A 23,317-nucleotide genomic window follows, 5' to 3' on the forward strand; every position below is an offset into this window, starting at 1 on the left:
TTTTTTTGATAAAAAGGAGTTATCAGCACTTTTACGTTTCTCCGCCATGTTTCATTCATAAAATAGTGATGCCTTGTTGGCAGGAAAGACAAGGATGATAGCAGCTAGCAGCTGACCTAATGACAGCAAGGGCCACAGGTTAAGAGGTCCTGGAGGTTTGGCCTACTAAGTAGCCTACCTACAATTTTAAGCGAGAACAAAAAGATATCATTTTTATACAGACTTTTGTATACATTATATATTCTAGTGTATTATCATAATTTGTTTAACATGCAAATATGTTTTTTTTACCTGAACCTTAAACCAGATAAAGACTTGCGCACCCCCTGTGATCTTTGCCGCCCCCCTAAGGGGTGCTGCCCTGGACCCCAGGTTGGGAACCACTGGGTTACAGTACAGTGAATTAAAAAAAAATTATTGATTATTGAGTCATAATTTAATAACAGCAACAAAATGCCCAACCCTACTGGTGCCATTCATCTGCATGAGCAACAGTACACTTTACAAGTAACTTTCCCTCAAGTTACCAGCTAACACTAGTGCTAGCTTGATGGCTTGGTTGGCAAGGTGCTACCAAATGCTAAACAGGACATTTTTAGGTGACCAAAATGTTCCAATCAACTTTGATAAAATGAAAAAACAGCGAGAGGGTCAAAGTTTAAGATGAAAACATGGACAGCCTCTACCAAAGATTCTCTATTCATAGAGACCACGTGATGTCACAGTGCTTTGTCGTCTATTTTTCTGTCCAGTCACAGCTATGAGACCCATATATGTAACGTTACGAGACCTAAGTAACCACAATTACCAGAGTAGAGGGATATGCGAAACACACTAGTACAATATGCCTACCATCCCAAAGGAGAAAGTTTGTCTGCGAACTCCAAGCAACGGAGACAATTTCTGGTCCCTGTTTAGTCAGCCAGTCAACTCAAGCTAACGTTAGCTTTGTAGAGATTTTGGGATTACCCAAATGGAATAAATAACGCACATATAAAAACCAAACTGCTTTGATAGCTCAATCGTGTTGTAGCCAAGTTATCTGCCGAAATAATTTTTGTTTTGATGGATAGATTTAGCTACTACATGTCCAAACTTCAAGCAACAGAGACGATTCCCTATCCCTATTTAACGTTAGTCAGCCAGTCAATTGAGCTAGCGTTAGCTTTGTAGAGATTGTGTGATTTCCCAAACAAAATAAATACCACACATATATAAACCCAAAACTGCTTTGCTAGCATAATGTTGTTACAACTTAGATATCTGCTAAAAAAAAAAATGAGAATCAATAGATTTAGCTCCTATAAATCCACGAAATTCACATGTAGCAGCTATTTTTAGCATAGTGCTGAGTCAAACAGTTCCAAACAGTTCTAATAACAGTTAACTCCAGAACAAATGTTGTCATGTATGTATATATCTTGTACAGTATCTGTGTGTTCCTGATTTTTTTCATGAATACAAAAGGTTTCAAAAAATACATTTTGATTCAACCCTGATTCACAGTTGTTAGACCTTTAACTTTAACTAACTTTGCCGACCAATCACACAGTAGTCTCGCATTGCCGGACCTTCCTCCACAGCGCAGGAGGGTCTGGCTAGTCCACACAGCATAGCGGGATGGGAGAAAATGTGCTCTCATCCATTGGCATTTCTTTAAACCAATCACAATCATCTTGGGCAGTGCAAAGTGCCGAGCGGAGCCACGGTGCCTTTGCAAAATAGCAGCGGGAAGGAACTTGTTTTTGTGGAACATGTGTACGTTCAAAGGTTGTTTTAGTAGTGCAACAGAAAACTCAGACCGCAACAACTGTGATTGGTCCATTTGGCCGTGGCTTGGTAGCGTCACAATTACCCTACTCATTTCTGGGTTCTCTTTCTCCATAAACAACATGAAATCAAGGAGAGAGTTAACCTTTTCTGCACCAGCTTTCCAAATGTAAATTGACTTTTTATATAGCGCTTTTCTAGTCTTAACAACTACTCAAAGCGCTTTTACGTAGTACAGGAACCATTCACACACTGTGGCCGAGGCTGCCGTACAAGGTGCCACCTGCTCATCAGATAAACATTAACACACATTTACACTCCGATGGTGCAGCATCGGAGGCAACTCTGGGTTCAGTGTCTTGCCCAAGGACACTTCGACATGGGACTGCAGGGGAAGGGATCAAACCATCAATCTAATTGACAGGCAACCGCTCTACAACTGAGCCACAGCCACCAAATGTGGTCAGAATCATATGCAGAAGCATAAATCTGCCTGTAGGATCTGTATCTCCACGTACCTATATATGTACCCATGGCGCCAATTTAACGCAGGAGCATAAATTGGCCTTTAGACTTACACTTACCTATACTTCAGATCATAGGTGTAATTTACAAGGGGGATGGGGGGTTACAAGAGAGAAATTCTCCAGAATGCAGAAAATGTTTGATGTTCAAAATTTCAATTTTGCTCAAAAGTGATCTCAATGTTGAACCCAAAGTTATGCCCTTGCTTCAGATTTAATATTGTACATATCTACATGCAACCCTTGATTCATATTGTTAACCAATTTTTGGCATTATGATTTGCACCTCTGGGATTTTACATTGTTATTCTTTCTTTAAATTTGCTCTCTTTCTTACTTTGTATTGCAATGGCTGCATGGAACATCCCTATCAGAAAGTCTATTTTAATTTAGCCCTTTTTATTTCTATCGTATTTGTATACTTTAAAGTATGTGGTTTGATACTATGTCCCTGCTTCTGATATTTCTGACAAAACATAAATCTTACCTGCTTGTTTAAGTTTGTATACTAACAACACAAAGACGCCATTATTGAATTTGTCTTTTTTTTTCTAACAAAAAAGCAGACTTTAAAGATGAGGATTAACAGTTTTTTTTATGATATACATACATCTGGTTAACCGGACTGCAGACGCTTCTCTGGGCTTTTCTATGGGAACCATCCGGTAGCGCTGATACAGCTTTATGCAACCCTGAACGTTCCACACACGCGCGCATTTATGGAACGTGGAAATAATGGGTGCAATATCCTTATATATACGTCAATGGCAATATCCCGCGCGACAACATCCTAATAAATTTGTGAAATGGCCGACATTACCATTCGCATTAGCTTAACAGCATGCTAATGCTAACTAACATGGTGATGTTGTTATTATTATACATCCATCCACGTGTTCCCTTGAACCACATATCGTGGCAGACATGCTAACGTTACACGTTCGTTTCACAGATTTAACATTTACATTTCGGTTATTCAATACCACGGTTTGCCTCACTGTTCTTGCTTGCCACAACCAGAGCCTTTCTGTGGAGAGCCTGTTCACAACCAAACTCTTCTTCTTCTGTATCTGCTTTACGGCAGACGGCAGTAACGTTAGAGGATTTGCAGCACATTTGTTGCTGTGGGATCAAGGGGGTAAGCTTCGCTTCAGAACCATTACTCGAACCTCCGATGGCGCCATTTTGTTGCTACAAATCACCTCCTGATAGCATTCCACTGACCGCCATCTTTTTTTTTATGTCACTTGACAGCGAATAACTTTACATCTGAAGCGTTTAAAGACTATATTTGTCCGTTGTTTATTTCTAAAGAAACACAACAATGTATAAAAGGCTCCATTACCTCGTACCTCACGTTATGGCTCCGTAGCAGACGTTTTTGTAAAAATAGGCTAACGATTGTGTCATAACCAAGTGACTTACTGTAGCACAGTAGAGGAATTACCGTATAGTACAGGAGAAGCTCGCAGGCAGTTTCTTCTTCTTCTTCTTCTATGAAATTTTACGGCAGCCGGCAGCCAATAGGTTGCATTGCTGCCATCTACGGAACTAGCACCTTAATGCACTATATCCGATGATACAGTCCAGTGTCTATTAAAAATTTTAAAAAACAACGTTTTCCCCTCCCGCTTGATCCTAATTCTAAAATACTTTTCAGAGACACTTCTTCCAAGCCAATTCCTTGCAAATTTCTGAGTAGATCTTGTCTTTGACGGTCATAATTTCTACAAGAAATCAAAACATGTTGCACTGTCTCCGGATCCTGACATGAACACAAACCACTCTGGTGCTTACCTAAAATAAATAAATTGCTGTTCAGAAACGTGTGACCAATCCTCATTCTAGAAATAATAACCTCGTCCCTACGTCTACCCTCCCTTCTTGTACAAACATTAACTGAGTCAGTGACCTTACTAGAGATTGAGAATAAATGCCTGCCTTTATGTTCTTGCTCCCAGAGCTGTTGCCATTTGAAAATTGTTCCCTGCCACACAATACTTTTACCCTCCGCCTTGGATAGATTAATGGTGACATCTATAGCCTCCTTTTGAACAGCTGCCTTGGCCAACTTATCAGCCTTTTCATTTGAGGTAATACCTACATGAGCTGGGACCCAGACGAATAATATTTCTACCCCTCTCCTTGTCACATCTCTAATTGCCAGAAGAATATCATATACAAGATCTTGACGACTCTTTGATAACCCTTTCCCAATACTATTAATAGTTGACACAGAGTCACTACATATCAACACTTTTTGGTTCTGAATCTGTTCAGTCCATCACACTGCCATCAGAATTGCATACAACTCCACTGTGAACACACTTAGGAAATTTGAAGTTCTTTTACAAGCTTGAGCATTCCACCTCTGAACAACAAAAGCTGCTCCTGTAGCACCTGTTTCTTGATCCTTTGAACCATCAGTAAAAATTAGTATGTGTTCCTGATATCTTTCCATTACATGACATTGGAATTCACGCACCAAATCCAATTCAGGATTTTCTGACTTAATCCCAAGCATTTCTAAATCAATCTTTGGTACCTCCAATTGCCATAAAGGAACTGATGGCCACAGTACTCCTGGACAGAAGGTCTTGTCATGTATAGACATTTCCTGTGCTACTGTCTCCCCTGTCCATCCAAAACTTAGAAGTCTTGTCCATTCTCTCTCCCAGCTTGCCTGAATAGTTATCTTAACTGGGTGATCACACCTCTGCTCCATCAAATTGACCCAGTAGTTAGCCTGAAGTTGCTTTCTTCGCAGACAAAGTGGCATTTTCCTGTTTCGACCTGCAATGAACACACTGAAGAAGATCGCACAGCTCCTGAACATATTCTCAGTGCCTTAGCTTGAACTATATCTAATCCAGCTAAAACTGACTTGGCTGCAGATCCATAAACCAAACACCCATATTCAATTCTAGCTCTAATTAAATATACATAAATTTGCTTCAAAGAAGCTACATCTGCTCCCCAATCTGTTCTAGCAAGACATCTCATTAAATTCAGTACCCTTTTACATTTATCTACCACTTTAGAAACATGATCCCTCCATGTAAGTCTTGTGTCAAAAAACACCCCAAGAAATTTAAAACTTTTAACCCATTCCAAATTCCTACCATACAATTCCAGTTTTAGACTTTCATCTATTTTCTTCCTGGTAAAAAACACAGCTTTAGACTTCTCAATAGATAACCTAAACCCCCATTTCCTTCCCCAATCCTCTACTAGGGTAAGAGCTTCCTGCACCTTCTTCAGCGTATACTTCACATTTTTCCCCCTTTTCCATAGGCTAGCATCCTCTGCAAATAGCGACTTTCCAATTCCTGGTTGAACACCAGAAAAAACATCATTAACCATTATGTTGAACAACAACGGACTTATAACACTACCTTGTGGCGTCCCATTTTCTACTACACACCTTCTAGATATGTCTGTCCCTATTTTCACCGGAATACTTCTATTATTTAAAAAGTCCATTACCCAGTTAAACATATTTCCCCCAATTCCTAGCATATGCATCTTGATTAAAAGACCCTCTACCCATAGCATATCATACGCTTTTTCTACATCTAAGAATACTGCCACAACAGTCTCTTTCTCTATCTGTGCCTTTTTTATGTCATCCTCAAGACAGATGAGCGAATCAATAGTACTTCTCCCCTTTCTAAAACCACTCTGACAACTAGCCATCAACCCCCTTTCTTCCATAAAGTGCATTAGCCTTCCATTCACCAACCTTTCCATTAACTTACCTAAGTGAGAAGTTAAAGCTATTGGCCTATAATTTGCTGGATTACTAGCATCTTTTCCCGGTTTTCTTATTGGAACAATAACTGCCCCCTTCCATCCTGCAGGAATCTTTCCATCCTCCCAGACTTTATTAAATACATGTAAAACCTTCTGAATTCCCTTATCACTTAAATGTCTTAACATACTATAACAAATTTCATCTTTACCTGGAGCTGAATTCTTACACTTATCCAAGGCATTTCTTAACTCTCTCAGTGTGAAAGGAACATTGTACTTATCCTCTAATTTCCCTTTCTTTTGAATAACCTCAAAAAATAGACTCCTTGTTTCTTCCCTACCCCTTTTTTCTTCTTCTAAGAGATTACTAGAACTATGTACCTTACTCAGTGTCTTCACCATCATTTCTGCTTTCTCTAAGTTTGATATAGCCAACTGTTCTCCATCTGAAAGGATTGGATAATTCCACTCTCTTCGATTACCTTCCATTTTCTTAATCATTCCCCATATATCATTTATATTAATAGTACTTCCAATTGAGCTACAATAATCACTCCAGTATGCTCTTTTCCTTTGCCTTATATACCTTCTCACTAAAGCCTGTGCTTGTGTGGTGGCAAATTTTATTTTAACCATTTGTTCAATGATATTGACCATTTATTTAAAGATTGTTTTAAACCTCCACATAATCCTGTTCCTTCCTGTAGACTTAAAGGCACCAGTGAGAGAGCTGGCCTTGTAGACTGTAAGCAATGGCAGAAGTTATTTTCGCTAAAGAAATTGCAGCTCCTCATTTGTTTATTTCTCGCAGATAAAGTGAAGAAGGCTATAACACTGTGTGAACCGTATCTCTTTCTGTCTCCTGAGATAAGCAGGTGTTTAGTCTAATGTAGGAGCAGAATGGAAGGTTGTGAAATCATCTGACTGTCTATGGTATTTTTTTAGAAAAGTGGCAGCATGCTAAAGATATTTGAAGAGGGGTGGCTTAATGGAGTTTCTTCACTATAAGATGTTTTGATTTTTAGGTTTCTAGTTAGGAAAAGACATTTTCAGTTGTGCTGCATGTACCTTTGAAACTGTGTTTTCTCCATTTGCAAATGTGAATAAATACTCAAAGACCAACCTTTGGTTTAATTCTCAAACAGTCGTTATTCGTTTTCATTTGATCATTGATATTTCTAAACGCTGCTGCTTCATAGGAAAACTTCCACGACACTTGCTTATATTCAATCAAATGTTGAAAGTTATGAGTTCCTTTTAATCTTCTAAAAGCTCTGTTCCTGTCCCTAACTACCTCGTCACAATCAACACTCCACCAAGGAACCGCTTTTCTTACTAACTTTCCTGAACTTTTTGGTATTGCAACCATTGCAGCCATATAAATACTCTGTCGCAACTCAATTTCAGCTATGTCAACATCATTTGTTTCTTGGACCGAACTAATATACAACTCACTTGTTTCCATAAATTTCTTCCAGTCTGCCTTTTTGAAAATCCACCTTCCATGACTATTATTCGTGCTCAACCTTACATCAACATTCAATTTACATATAATTGGGTAGTGATCACTTCCAATAGTGCCGTCTCCATGCACTTCCCACTCACACTTTGGAGCCAGTCTACTAGAAAAAAATGTAAGGTCTAATACTGACTCTTTACCAGTACTAATATCAATCCTAGTCTTTCTACCATCATTCAAACAAACTAAGTTCCTATCAGTCATTATCTCCTCAATCACCTGTCCATTTTTGTCTGTCTTTTCCCCTCCCCACAGTGTATTGTGGGCATTAAAATCTCCACACCATATAACATCTCTATCCTGGCCTTCTATTCCCTCTAATTTATTTAAGTCTAACAGTTTACAAGGGTTATAATAATTTATTATTACTATTTTCTTTTTATCTGCCCATACTTCCACTACCACATACTCTTGTTCCTTCCCAGCACCCAACACCCTATAGGGTACACCCTTTCTTACAAAGGTAGCACAACCCCCACCACTTCCTTGCTCTCTGTCTTGTCTGATTACCATATAATTAGATAAAACAAAATCAAATCTAGGTTTTAACCATGTTTCTTGAATACACAATACATCAGGTTTCACACTCCTACAATCTATAAACTGTTTAAAATCTTGACCATTCGCCAACAGACTCCTTGCATTCCATTGGAAAATGATCATAAGAAATAAGATCATCCTTTACCAACGTCCTGACTAGAGTGTACAGCAAGACAGTCCCTTATTACTTCCCATTTAAGTCCAACATGCCCAAATGCTGAATTGCTGCCTTTGCAATGATTTGAATCCTTTCAGTTTTGGATTTAACCTCAGCTGTTGCATTTATGACCCCTGCAATAAAGATAACCAAATCCCTTTTTTCTCCATACTCCTTTTTCTCCTTCTCCTTCTCTTTTACAAGTTCTTGTCGCTGTGTCCATGCATTCCCTGTTGCTATTTCCTGTCTAACATTTATTACACCCATCCTTGTCGTTTGCTCCACTCTTTTAACTGCTTCTGCATAAGGAACTCTATCCTTTCTTTTCACACTCTGAACCTCAGTCTCCCTCCTCATTGCTTCACACCCCCAGTAGGCCGCACTGTGACACCCTCCACAATTACAGCATTTAGGTCTCACCCCCTCTCCACATTCCCCATAATCATGCTCCCCACCACATCTGGCACACCTTTTAGTCCCTTTGCACAACTTAGCTACATGACCAAACTTCTGACACTTGTAGCATCTCATTGGCTTATGAGTAAACTCTCTTACTCTGTATCTCATATACCCGAAATATAGCTCTGTAGGCAACTCTTTTGTGCTAAACTGAACCAAAACTGACTCGGTTTCTGTTTTCTCAAGCCCCTTGGTTAAACGCTTTGCACTCTGAACAGCCTCACACTTTTTTTACATTTTTCACCAGCTCCGTCATCTCAACTGCTAAAGGAATCCCATAAATTACTCCTTTACTTCCTTGCTCACCCACTTTCCCCACCACGATTTTCCCAACAGCTTGCAATTTCAAAGCTCTTCCAATCTGCTCTTCAGAGTTACACCCAATCAACAAATTACCATCATTTAGAATCCTAGCATATTTAACCTCGCCAACCTGATTCTTAATTATCTTCGTCAATTTTAATGGATCCAAACTCTTCACTCCTGGTTCTTCAAACCACACAACATTCCATTTCTCCTCACTCTCTTGTACTCCTCTAACCCGCTTTGCTTTATTTATCCTCCTTATCTGCCAGTTCCCATCTTCCGGATCCAACTCATCCATACTACAACTATCTTCCTGATTGCCTGCCATGCTAGATAATATGTGCAATTGTATCGTATACCGGACCTATACAGGCCGTCGGCCGATACTCCCGCAAAATACTCTCTCCACTTAGTCTATCCTAATTCTAACAATCCCTCTGACATTTTTTTTATTTATTTTTTTGTTGTTGTTGTATTTATACAAAACAAAGCAAAAACGGAGACGTCTTGTTGATACGAAAAAGACCACACGCTTCGTCGTCAGGCCCTCGCAAGCAGTCCACCACCTTCCAGCCGCAGGCAGTTTCGACTTACATTAGCTGTTTAGTTTTAATTACTAATGTTAACTAGCATGTTACTTAGCAATAATTAGCCTGTGCTTATGTTATCTCCTTACATATACCTACACTCTCCGTCTTTGTAAGACTGGGAATGATTGAGATTTCTCTTGGCACAGCTACCAGAAGACTTACAACTTTCAGACACGTTGCTCACGTCACATTTACGTTGTCTCTGTCAGTTGAAGGCTGTGCAGTAAAGCAAGAGATCACCGGAAAAGTGCTTCTAATAGCCTTCACTGGTCTCCGTCCAGAGCAACGGGGTCTATTGGTCCATTATATATATGTCAATGTGTGGCATATATCCTAGACATGGTGGGACGCATGTAAAGTTTATTTGGGTTCCGGCTCATGTAGGTATGGTTGGTAATGAGTTGGCAGACAAGTTTGCTAAACAGGCTTTGAAAGCGACAAATGTATCTATTCAGTGTAAAATATCAAAATCAGAGGCTAAGTCAATGATTAAAAAACATGTTAAAAAGTTGTGGCAAGATAAATGGGACAGGGAAGTTAAAGGGAGGGATTTTTACATTGTAAATCCTGAGGTGGGTCAGGGTCGTTTAGTACTAAGGTGTCGAAAAGAAGAGGGAATTTATACAAGAATGAGACTAGGGCATACCAGACTAAACAAAACATTACAGTTAATAGGAAAACATAATACAGGAAATTGCGAGATTTGTAATGTGCCAGAGACAGTGGAACACGTCTTTATGATGTGTAGGAAATTTAAAAGAGAAAGGGTTTTTATGAAAAGGAAAATAGAGGGCAGTGGAGAAAGTTTTATCCTTAGAGATCTTTTGTCTAAGGGCTCTGATCATAGAGTAATAAAGTATATGCTTGAATCTTTAAAGAACACTGGACTCATTGACAGAATATAGGGTTATTTCTTTATTTATTTTTATTTTTTATTTTTATTTTTATTTTATTTTTGTAGCTTGCAGGCTACAGTATTTTTCAAGGATGTAAGCCATAGTGATGATCATGCACAATTTATCTGGAGGGTGGCGGTAGTGCGCTAAGTTAGTCCGCATCCGCCGTTAAACAAGCAACAGAAGAAGAAGAAGAAAAAAAAAAAAATATATATATATATATATATATATATATATATATATATATATATATATCCTAGACGGCTCTCTTTTTTTATTGGCTCACAGGCGGTCGGATATTAGGGGGCGCGACATCCTGCCGTTGTACTTTTTTCGATTGGCTGCGGCTCTTCAGACCGGGAATATTTTGAAAGTAACTGGGTGTGTGCAGTTACGTTTGTGAGTGTTTGTCAAACCGACACAACTTCGTACCTCTACTGACTATTAGCCCATTTAAGTTTACCTATTTACTTGGCGAAGTATTAAGTAGATATTTTTAATCATCCATGGAGCAAGAAGCACGGGAAAACTCGTCTGCAGGAACGAGGACAACTGGGGACGAGATGACAGACATGGTGGTTGATTTGGAGTCCTACGTTAAGGTTGAACTCGACATGGAAAAGAAAAGAATTGAAGTGGGGCATAATGTGTCCGGTATAACTCAAGGTCCGTGTCATGTTGAATCTTACTCATTGTTAAAATACTCAAGTGGAAGCTAATGTCATTGTTTGCTAACTTAGTCAGCGTTACTAGTTAGCCTAGCTAACGTTATGGTAAATACGTTTCGCTGTTATGAAGAATTCCGTTTCAAACCAACGTTAACTTTAGTAAGTTAGGCCGGTTGCCTGATGTAACTTTAAAGTTAAACGTCAATGTAGTGTTTGGGTCGGTTAGCGTTTAAACAGTGTTTTCTGTATTAACATGACAATAGCAGTCACAGTTTGTGCCTCAACCAAACGCTGTTCAGTAACGTTAACTAACGTTAATTGATACAACACATAACTTTTAAGTTATTTTCCTCAGTTTTACCATCCTCCCTTTAACACTGAAAGACCAAATGTCAGCTTTCCAAGAATAAATCACCTGATGATACATGATAAAAATCTGGCTTTTGGTGCATGCTGAAACAAGGGTTTGAGGGTGATGAAAATGACATTAGCATTTCCAGTGTCAGTAGTACCACCCCACCACTACAGGGTTTTTCCTGCATGTTTGGAGCCCCCAAAAAGGTTTAAACGTACAATATGTAACTTTCTGCCGCTAGGGGTCTCTCAACCAAAACAATGGACGGTAAAACTGGATTTTTGATGACGTTGGGAAGTTGCGTGGAATTATGGGAGTTTTTAGTGTTAAACACCTTCGCTGCCGGTTAGAATGCATCAGTTCACGGACAAGTTTACCCATTCAAGACAAGTTTACCCATTCAAGTGTATTCACGTTATGTTTATTCATGTTATTGTAATAAAATAGCTGCAGTTTCCCCAACATAATTACGTTTTTCTTGATTAGATTTTTATTTGTAGCTGACCAGTTAGCTAGTGAGCCAGCAAGCTAACAGTAGCCAGCAGCTAAAGCACAAAATATTTCACATATCAATGTCACCTTTTGGATGGTTTCAACACCGGGGCGGACGGGGTTTGTTGTAACGCTAGCTAGCTACTAAACGAGGCTGAGAGACGGCTGTGGGTGGGGATTGTCGGGGAAATCTCCGCGATAGAGCCAGGACGTTCGATGCCTGTTGTGCAGCAGCAGAACATCTCCCAGCTGACCGGAATTATCTCCCCTTCACTTTTCAGTAATCTTAACTTTTCGTTTTGGTGCTTAACCCACCTTTTGTCGGGTTAATTTAGCTAACCGTAAAGACGGCTAAACGCGAAGGGGGGAGAAATTCGGCAGGGAGGAGATTTTCTGCACATACACCGGTAGCGCTACGGAGATGTAGCTAGCTACCGCTATGGATGGCCGCTGTTGTGACTCGGTGCTGGGTCTGATATAGTCTGTTTCCCGACGTTTAATTAAACTGCCGTTAGCGTCGTAAGCGCCAGGCACTGGAGATAAGTTCTGGCCGGGGGATGCTGTAATGAAAGTAGCTGGCTGATAGTTGACTGGGGGCTAACGGTAACTAGCTAGCTATATGTCCTGGGGCTGTTGTCAGCTGACTGAGTCTCTCTGCGCCGGGGGAGTGAGGCAGACAGACCGGGGTGTGCTACATTGGCTAAATTAGCATTAGATTAATCGTCTATCTATACAGCTAACGTAAACGTTACTAGTGAAGTTATTCGTGGGTTAGCTCAGTCCTATTAGCTGTGGTCGAAACAGTCATACTTTTTATTAGCGTGTTGAACGATGTTGTAACCTCATAATGTTACCCACAAAGCTTTAGCATCAACGTTAGTTAGCACATTGTAGTAACGTCAAGTCGGTATCGATATTGAACTTTCAAAATAGATAAGGTCTCTGTTATATGACTGTGATAAAAAGTGGGATGTAATTAATCACAAAATGATGCTGTATGGCTAAAAAAGCAGTATTGCGGTTACAAGTATTTTTTTTTTCTGTGAAATTGTATGATTTACAATTACTCCTGAACGTGTCATCTTGGTGCCAGTGTTCTGACGGAAGTTAGAGTAACTGGAGGGTGAAAGGTTATATGACGCCACTGACGGGCGACTAAAGGAAACGTTCCGTGTCTGAAAATAAAATAACAGATTTCTCTGGGTTTGACATTTGGTGGAAACATTTGGGATAGTGTAAGAACACAACTCATAAAAATATATAACATAGGTATGGTCATTTTTAGACATTTTAAAGCAGAAATGTTACATATTGTACCTTTAAGCAAGCCCCAAAGGAAAATCACCAGTAGAGATGGCCCGATACCATTTTTTGCTTCCCGATTCCGATACCTGAACTTGCGTATCGGCCAATACAGAGTACCGATCCGATACCAGTGTGTCATATATTTTATTATGTTTTAACAGCTGTATACTACTATCCCTGTATGGATGTGATATTATTTCTATCTTTGCTGTCGGTCTGGCTCAGGTTAAACTCTTTGTGAAACATGAACAAACACAGAACTTTCTTTTATTTTCCAGTTTGACAGTCAGTTATAACGGAAAAAGAACCTAAATAAACTACTTTAACGTAGGTTTTCTTTAGGGCTTTATTACGTGGTATCGGATCAGTGCATAAACTCCAGTACTTACCGATACCAGTGTTTAAGGCAGTATCGGAGCCGGTATCGGAACATCTCTAATCACCAGCACCAAAATGATGAAGAATTGAGTATAAAAATAGCAATTCAAATTAGGGCTGGGCGATATGGTTGAAAACTGTATCACAATATAAGATTTTCATATCGGTCGATATCGATAATTATTGATATTTTTTATGACCTATTTAAAATAAGGACCAGGAGAAAATATATATAAATTTAAACATTTTTATTTTAAACTTAACCCTGCTCTGATTATAATCCCCTCAGTTATAAAAGCAGAAATGTCAACACAACCATGGAAAACACTCAAATAATTAAAATGTAAACAGGTCTAAAATCACAATGAACACTTAACAATTATCTCTTAACATTAAGGTGCAAAATTAAAGAATAAGTAAGAAATGCTTAATAAAGTGTCATAAAATAGTGCAAAGTGTTAGCTAAATATAAGAAACCTGAGAAGGAACTATTTTCTGCAGGTTTAGTGCTAGGTTGGTAACCTGGCTTCTGGACAGTGCTCAGCATGTCTGCCTCCGTTATTTCTTTGTAGCGTTTAGTAAGGCGCTGATGCAGAGTACCTCTCCGTGGTGGTCTGCTGCTTGTGCCGTGTTGCAGCTGCAAATGTTGTTGGACGTTGATGGCGAATACGGCTGTGCTCGAAAGTGTGAGCGCGGCTAAAGTGGTAAAACAAGTTTGTGGTCGTACCAGTGTTGGTGGGGACGACGGTGTGACGACATTGGTCAGACTTATAAAATCCCCAAAACTGCCATACTGACTTTTCCTGTTTTATCAACGATTTCCTCGCTCGCTGCGGCACTCACTTTCCACTCCACGCCGGTTCTGTTATTGAAAAACACGAGACAGCGATGTGGTGCAACCAAACATGATACTGTTACATGATTGGCTGTTAGAGTGTCACTCCCCACGTTGCTAGGTTGCCAGAGAGTGAGGGCCTTTGTTCATGCAACCAAACGTGATTCACAACCTCTGGTTTCTTCTGATGAAGAAAAACAAGTTATCGAACGTTTTATCGACCGCATTTTCTATTGATATTGATTATGTGTCTATCGCGATACATATCGTTATCGTTTTATCGCCCAGCCCTAATTCAAATCCTCTCTAAATATGTTAAGAGCAATTTACCAACCACAAGCTGAAAAGCTGAACATAAACTCGAATATGAGAGCTAATCTCAGTTTTATCTTCAGTCGAGCTGTACCGGTCTCTCCTGCTGAGTTATTTAAATATTAATATTTTTTAACCAGTTTTCTTTATTGGGGTTTTATTTACTCAGGCCTAATTACATTTTGTTTATCAAATTTTCAGAAATAACAGGAAAATGCATAGATTTCTGTCAATGAGGTAACCGACTAATTTTCCTAACTGTACGCCGACTGATCATGCTTACTGCCATCCCACCCCAAAGGCCCATTCTGAGCCAGGAAAAAGCCCTGCACTAACGTTAACGTTATTAGGTTAACGTTATTAGGTTAACGTTAATGTTCCCCTAGTTTAAAGTTCATTCGGTAAGGGCTGCAACTAACACTGATTTTTATTTTCATTAATCTACAGATTTTTTTTTATTTTTGTCGATTTTAATTGATTAGTTGTATGGTCTAAAAAATGTCTTTCACATTTTTCCAGAGTCCAATGTTATGTCTTCAGGTGATATAAAATACAGAAATCCTCATTGTAGGAGTGAGAACAAGATTATTAGGGCCCGAGCGCGGACAGTGGCGAAGACCCTATTGAAACTGAAGGAATTATTATTTTCTATATGCCTTTTTGAGGGGCTTAACATATTCAAAAACTCACCAAATTTGGCGGCCGCATCAAGTCTGGTGAAAACTTACGTATTTTAAGGGTTTCGGGAATAGGCGCACAAAAATGGCTCGCTAGCGCCCCCTAGAAAGTTAAGAAAATGAGCCCCTGCAGTGCGTTTAACTTGGACTCACGAAACTTGGTACACATATGTAACATGTCAAGATGTACAAAAAACTTCATTAGAGCCATACCCTAAACCCAACAGGAAGTTCTCCATTTTGAATTAAATGATCGAAATTAGTGCGATTTTGGCCATTTCCACATGTCGTACTTTAACGAACTCCTCCTAGAGATTTCATCCGATCAACTTCAAACTCAGTCTGTGCCATCTTAAGATGTTAAAGATGAAAAGTTCGTAAAAGAAAAACTTTTCGTCATAGGGCGTGGCTGTGGCAGGGCGGACATTTTGTGCGTTTTGCCGCCGAAACAGGAAGTGGGTGTAACTCAAGTGTACGTTGTCCAATTACCTCGAAACTTTTCAGGATTCATAAGAGTCCAACCCTGAGGACAAATAACAGCCGATATTTACTTAAAGTCATAGCGCCCCCTAGTGGCAACAGGAAGTAGGCCTAAAAGTCAAGGTGCTATACTTTAACGAACTCCTCCTAGAGATTTCATCCGATGGACTTCAAACTTGGTCTGTACCATCCCAACACTTTAACAATGAAAAGTTATGAAAAGAAAAACTTTTCCTCAGACGGTGTGGGCATGGCGTGGCGGCCATTTTGAGTGTTTAGCGATGAACAAAGAAGTTGTTGTAACTTGAGTGTACGTTGTCGTATCTGCCCAAAATTTATCACAATTGACAAGGGTCCAGGCCTGAGGACACCTACAGGCCAAAATTGACTTTTGGTCATAGCGCCCCCCGCTGGCAACAGGAAATCTGCCTTATATGACAAACATCATCCAATTTGCATGAAACTCAGAATGTGTGGTCTACGTGTGATACTGAGCCGCCCCCTATAATATGGCCACGCCCACTTACTCAGGCCACGTAACCAAATAACCAGCCAAATAACATTTGAACCATTTAAGGTAGAGTCTTGTGTGAGGTGTCATTGAACTCAGCAGAGACTTCCTTCTTTATCTGTGATGGTTTGGCCCGCCCCCTATGTTTAAGCCACGCCCCTTTTATTACTAATGACCCGATTGATGTAAACACTTGTGTGATTGAACTCAGCAGAGACTTCCTTCTTCATCGGTGATGGTTTAGCCCGCCCCCTATGTTTAAGCCACGCCCCCTTTCATACATGCTGACCTATTTAAGGTAGTCTTGTGTGAGGTATCATTCATCTCAGCAGAGGCTTCATTTTTAATTGGTGATGGTTGGACCCGCCCCCTATGCTTTAGCCACGCCCCCTTTCACAGCTAATGAACCGTATGACGTAGAGTCTCGTGTGAGCTATCGTTGAACTCTGCGAGGAGTTCCCTTTTTATTGTTGACGATTTGCGGCGTCTGAGTGCCGCGCTAATGCACGGTCGCAAGGAGCAGCGTTTGCCGGTAACCCCGACGCGCGCAGAGGCGCGAGGGCCCGTCCATCGCTGCTCGCAGCTTTAATTATTATTATTATTATTATTAATATTATTATTATTATTATTGGCGGCATTTCTTCTGGAATTAATCAATTATCAAAATAGTTGCCAATTGACTGATTAATCGATTCAGCTCACACAATGCTGTGCAGTGTGACACTTTCTTGGGACTTTAACTTGGATCTGGGCACGTTTGAGATTTAAGCTCATTCTCTGTGACTTTTTAGATTCTATGTGTCAGCTAATATACCTGCTTTTTGTCTCCTTCCCTCAGCTGATATTAACCTTTTTTAATGTTGGGTTGAGGGGACAATAGGATTACATTCTATTTCATCGACCCCGTTTGAGGGCTGGTGAAATTCCACAATTTAACAAAAAAAAGTCACAATTTTCTCTGATACTGTTGGTACTGGTTTCACCTGTCAATAGAATATCAATGGAAATCAGTGGAAGAGCATCAAGGAACATCAAGATTTGTTGAAAAGATGGTGTTGGCCTGTAACAGTCAACTATGCCAAACATCATTATCCACAACATCATAGTTTCCCATTAATTAACTAGACTGTCATAATGAACGGAATATGTTTTTTATGCTAAACATAAAAGATCTCTCGTTGTGATTTGTGCCATTGCGTCAGCTAAGTATATCTCTCAGTCCAGTCAGTAATGCCACCCCGACTATACACCAAAGAAGAAGCCCCCACGCCTGCTGTACGCGACTCGAGCAGGCTTACACGCACAGACATGCTGGGAAGATTAGACCATGTCCGAGACTCATTGGCAACATTGTTTGTGGTAAGTAACTTTAACGTCACAGTATCCACTGTAGTAATCCACTAGTCAAGACACAATTTTATCATTATCAATGTTAGACAGGAAACTGATAGCGTTACTGCAGAAGTTACCATTGATAATTAACAATAAGCTAACGTGACGTGTTAGCTACTGACGTTAGCTCTCGGTCTCTTTTCTCGCTTATGTTGACTGACGTATCCGGTTGCTTGTCATGATAATGTTTACATTAACGTATATGCACTGTTTTATATGGCGTATAACATCTAACGTTAAATTGAAGCTATATTGATTTTCAACCAGTGTTTTGTCATTGCAGTTTGTGTTAATAGATGAATGGTGTTTGGCTTTCCTTTTGCACTTAAAGGGGTGATAGAATGATTATATAGGGTATTTTACACTGTTCCTTAAGGTCTCCTAATAGGGTATGTAACATTGGTTGGGCTGAAAATTGCCCGAATGCTATTTTATTAGGCCCTTAACTACCCTGTGAATATGGCTCTACTTGGAACAAGAGCTTTTCTTAATGAATTTTTGTGAACATTAGGGGTTCCGTTAGCTGCGACTGTCCCTTCAATCCTATGTGTACAGATTGTGGCTAGTTAGCTTCATTTTCGGCATAATTAGATTATATTTACAGTTTGAATTTCGTCACGCCACTTATATAACATCTACCCAAAGGTCTTATAAAGCTAACAATGGTGTCCGATTTCAATTTTATGAATTTTTGTTAATTTCAGAGGAATTCTAAGAGGAGGCTAGGTGGCTCTCATTGATAGCGCTAGCTCCATCCAGCCACATTCTCTATCAATGAGACTCGCGGACAAGAGGCGTTTATTTCCCCGATCGTTTGTTTAAATAACTCAACACATTATAAATTGCACACATTAGAGATTATATTAAGATTAACTGGAACCTGTGGTAAGAGATTGCTGGCGTAACAAGCTCGCTGACTGCGCTCTCACTCACACACACTGGCCATTTAGCAGGAAGAGGGGAGCTGCAGGCCCTTGATCTCTGTCAGGGCAGCAGCGTTTGGTAGTCCATTAACCCAAAAAACTATGACTTTGCAAGGGTATGGAGTGCCGTGGGCTGCAAGCCGTGACGGAGCTCCATCTACTTAACAGCAGGCCGGGGTCTGTGAAGGAAGGCAGGCCAGGCGGCGAGGCAGCAACACAGGCAGCACCGGCCGCTGAACTCCACACAGTCGGACAAAATTTGCAGTTAGACATACATTTTCGTAAAATGGCCCATATTTGACCTCAACATAGTTCATTTCTCGCATAAAAAAGTCTCAGAAGTGAAGCTAATGGTAAAATAGCAGATGAACAATGTATACAATTTCTGAGATCTGCACGACCTAGATTCAGAAAACTACCTGATCTCAGGTCAGTTGTGTTGCCTATGTAAATGTTGGGGCGTGACAAAGAGAGAGACTAGAGCCAAATGAGGAGGAGCCGCCGAGTTGACGTCAACTAGGTGGCTCGTTGAGATTTGCCCGTTTTCAGAGGCAGTTTCAAATTGTGAGATTTGCAGAGGAAAGAGGTGTCAATGGGATTTTGAGGTTCTATGTATGTCCTAGTTACCCACTAAACTGTCATTATTCAACTATGACAAGGTAAAATCGTTTTTGCATTCTATCACCCCTTTAACGTTACATGACAAATCAAGGTGCTCCAAATGTACCTTTTTTCATTCATTTAACTACTGTTACCTTAGTTTTCAGGTCAAATCAGACCCTTTGTAACAGGCTACAAAGGAGAGCACCTGGCTGCCTGCTTGATGGTCTTCATCAATGGGTTGAGCCCAGAGGAATTATATATACTATGTATGTATGTATGTATGTATGTATGTATGTGTGTATATATATATATATATATATATATATATATATATATATATATATATATATATATATATATATATATATATATATATATATATATATATATATATATATAATAACTACAAGAGGGCATCAACTACAACTGTTCTTCTCAAGGCCAAGTAAAATGAAATGTTCAAATTCAGGGTGCAAAGTTTGTCAATAGGGATATAGGAAGAGTTAGAATAGAATATATGATAATTGTGTTGATCACTAACCTGTCATAACCTGTAATAGATAAAAAATAAACCAGTTCAACACAGGTAACCACTTTTGCTTGATTAATTTAATGACTCAAATGTATGATCTAGTGGATTTTGTGTTTTGACCATTTGTGAACTAAATCCTGTCTCGTGAAACATGCCTAGTGGGTGTGACTTTTTTTGCAATGTCATGACCATTCATATCTATACAATGTGTTTATGATTAAATTACTTACAAGAACACATTGTTTACAAGAGCACAGATTCTTTATAGATTCGGTAGCCTTTTAATTTAGCTCTCAAGTGCTCCAGATCGATGCATTTAACTTAAATAACCATGCCCCAGACCCTCATAGAGGGTCGAAGGTCCACCCCCCATTGCCTCACAAATGCCTGTGGGAAATTTTGATTATTATGCTACTTTGTACATTTTAAACGGGAATTATTATATAGCATTTTCAGGTTCATAATTGTATTTGTGTATGTATTATAGGGGTGGGCGAGATGGACAAAAAATCTCTATTTTGACGATAACGATAATTTGACGATATCCTTTAAAAATGTTTTTAAAAATCTGAGTTACTTAATCACTGATGATAATAATGGGCACAATGTTGAATGAAAACAGTTCTCATTTATTTTCTTTAAAATGTAAGTATTCAAGTAAAACCAATTCAAAGACATACAAAATACTAATTGAACTACTCTCTGAACTCTGAGTAAACATTCAGTTGTACAGCTCTGCTGTAATGTAAATTTTGCAGCATACAAGCAAAATGAAATCATAACGATAAACAAAGGGCTCTGTTCTGTAACATATTGCACACAACCATGTCGTTATTGGAAGCAGTCCTGGGGCTGGGATAGGGCAATGTCAGGCCAGGTTTTGATAGTCCTTCTACTTGGCTGTATTGTCCTTCTGACTGGGGATTTATGCTGGGATCAGGAGTAGTTGGATGTGACCTGACTGGCCCAGGTGAGGGAGAGACGTAGTTCTGTATGCTTCCTTGATGTTAGAGTATACACGGTCTAGTGTGTTCTTCCCTCTAGTAGCACAATCTACATGCTGGAAAAAAGCTGGGGAGTACAGACTTTAAGGACGCCTTGTTTAAGTCCCCTGCTACGATATTTAAACCCCCCCCGGGATGTTATGAGCCGCCTGGAAGGCTCTCCTAACGGCTGTGTTGTATCGTAGTCCTATATTGATTAGTTCAGTGTGGCTGTACTTGTTTTAAATATACACCGACAGGAGAACTAAGTAGCCGCTGCACAATCGCGCGCCTCCATCTTTGTTGACATTAGTGAATGTGTAGCGTTCCAATGCGTGTTTTGAAGTGTTTTTTTTCTAAGTAATTTAAATACTCGATAATGTCAATTTGCACATCGTTAACACAACAATGACGATATTATCGTAGACGATATATATCGCCCAGCCCTAATGTATAAGGACATGTTTACATGTTATAATACTCAAAAACTATCTTTCTCATACTGCCCATGGCTGCTGCACCTGTATTCAGTCTGTATGACACGCTCTGTTGGAGCGCCTGTCTCTTTAAGCCCCCTTCCCGAAAAAGCCCAGGCTGCTCTGATTGGCCAGCGTGTTTCCTGGAATTTCAGCTCCACTCTGCAGCCTCCGCTGTTGTTTCACTAGTTGACGCTGAAGCTACAGCAACTGAGTACATAGCAGGACTTTGTACTATGAAAAATAACAAATACAGACTTAAAATACTACACAACCGGACATGTCCCAGCATAGAGCTGGGCAATATATTGATATTATATCGATATCGTTATAGACTAAATATCGTCTTAGATTTTGGATATCGTAATATTGTGATATGACATAAGTGTCTTTTCCTGGTTCTAAAGGCTGCATTACAGTAAAGTGATGTCATTTTCTGAACTTACCAGACTGTTGTAACTGTTAACTGTAAACTATTATTTGCCTTTACCCACATAGTCATTATATCCACATTACTGGTGGTTATTTATCAAAAATCTCATTGTGTAAATATTTTGTGAAAGCATAAATAGTCAACCCTACAATATCATTGCGGTATCGAGGTATTTGGTCAAAAATATCGTGACATTGGATTTTCTCCATATCGCCCAGCCCTATCCCAGCAGTAACGTGACACGGAGTTGGGGCGAAATGACCAACATTGGCTGCCAAGATTACAGCTATCTAGCGTTAATATGCTGCTACTTAATAGTTAGCAGTAGTCTAACGTTAGATTGTAATGGAGTGGAGCAGCACTTTCTACCATGTAACTACTATAGTTACTGTAGCAGTGGGTACTAATAGAATAGCAGCACTTTCAAAAGTCAAAAATCGCAGATAAAGGCTTTTAAACCAAATACTACATAACCAAAAATGTTTCAGGACTAATGTGACCTGGAATTGGGGAGAATTTATCAACATTGGCTGCCAGGATTACATCTCTCTACATCTTTTACTGACGTAAGCATGTAGCTACATGCGACAATGTTAACACCGCAGTAGCTTAAAAAAACACTCCAGTCCTGCCTACCTGGAGAAGATGACCAATAATAGAAGCCCGGCTAAGTGTTGGTAACATTCAGCCGAGAGTAGAAAAAACTGTTGAAACCGGAGCGTTCAGAACAGTTGGAAATCTTAACGTTTTACCTCACAGGGATTTCTCTAAAATACGTTTATCTCAGAACATTTTTTGAACAAATAATGGATCGCTATAAAATAGAACTATAAATTACTTCTGGTATGGGAACACACATTTAAAGTGCAATGTTATGTAAGATCCGGTCAATCGGTGCATCTCTAATTATAACATTGTAGATATGACAGAAAATATGGAAAAGCATAATATGTCCACTTTCATTTGGATTCTGTATTGCTACACATTTATGCAAATGTTCTATTATTTGCCTTTACCCACTTAGTCATTAAATCAACATTATTGATGATCATTTATGTAAAATCTCATTGTGAAATGTTTTTTGTGAAATAGAGCTCAACAGTGTGGTTCTGGAAGTAAAAATCCCGTTTTCTCCATAAGGATTTTGATTATTAGCCATATGTCCATATGAGGTAGACTATCCACGAGCTAAGAGGTTTTGAAACCAAGGTAGATGCAGAAGTCTGTATGAAATCAATCTTGTTTTGAGAAAAACGTTTAAAATGTGGTTTATTAGAACACATTTTACTTAAACAGAAGTAGAAATGTGCACGTTATATTTTGAGGGTACCAGAATCGGCAACTTCTTTTGGGATCAGCAGACACGTGCTTCGATAACTCAATATCAATAAATGATTGGCTTACAATTTAAAAAAAAAAAAGTGTCATTAATGTAACAAGAAGTTTAT

At 39.4% G+C, this 23,317-nt stretch overlaps 2 protein-coding genes across 11 annotated transcripts in view; one reads left to right on the forward strand and one right to left on the reverse strand.

The window, feature by feature from the left end:
- tssc4 (tumor suppressing subtransferable candidate 4) overlaps window positions 1-9,748 on the reverse strand; it is a 36,486-nt gene extending 26,738 nt beyond the window's left edge. Inside the window, exon 1 of one of the 10 annotated variants that reach the window (XM_028578503.1) lies at window positions 9,715-9,748. Coding sequence is in view for 1 of the 10 variants with exons in the window: in XM_028578426.1 (XP_028434227.1) it covers window positions 2,905-3,011 (107 nt within the window). In the remaining 9 variants the exon portion in view is untranslated. The other 9 variants (XM_028578488.1, XM_028578495.1, XM_028578481.1 and 6 more) reach the window with 9 other exon arrangements.
- A 1,065-nt stretch (window positions 9,749-10,813) lies between these two features.
- shcbp1 (SHC SH2-domain binding protein 1) overlaps window positions 10,814-23,317 on the forward strand; it is a 63,262-nt gene continuing 50,758 nt past the window's right edge. Inside the window, exon 1 of the mRNA XM_028585019.1 lies at window positions 10,814-11,180. Within this exon, the coding sequence (XP_028440820.1) occupies window positions 11,021-11,180 (160 nt within the window). The 5' untranslated portion in view covers window positions 10,814-11,020. The remainder of the gene's footprint in view (window positions 11,181-23,317) is intronic.

This window comes from Perca flavescens, chromosome 1 (assembly GCF_004354835.1).
Source record: "Perca flavescens isolate YP-PL-M2 chromosome 1, PFLA_1.0, whole genome shotgun sequence".
Classification (NCBI taxonomy): domain Eukaryota; kingdom Metazoa; phylum Chordata; class Actinopteri; order Perciformes; family Percidae; genus Perca; species Perca flavescens.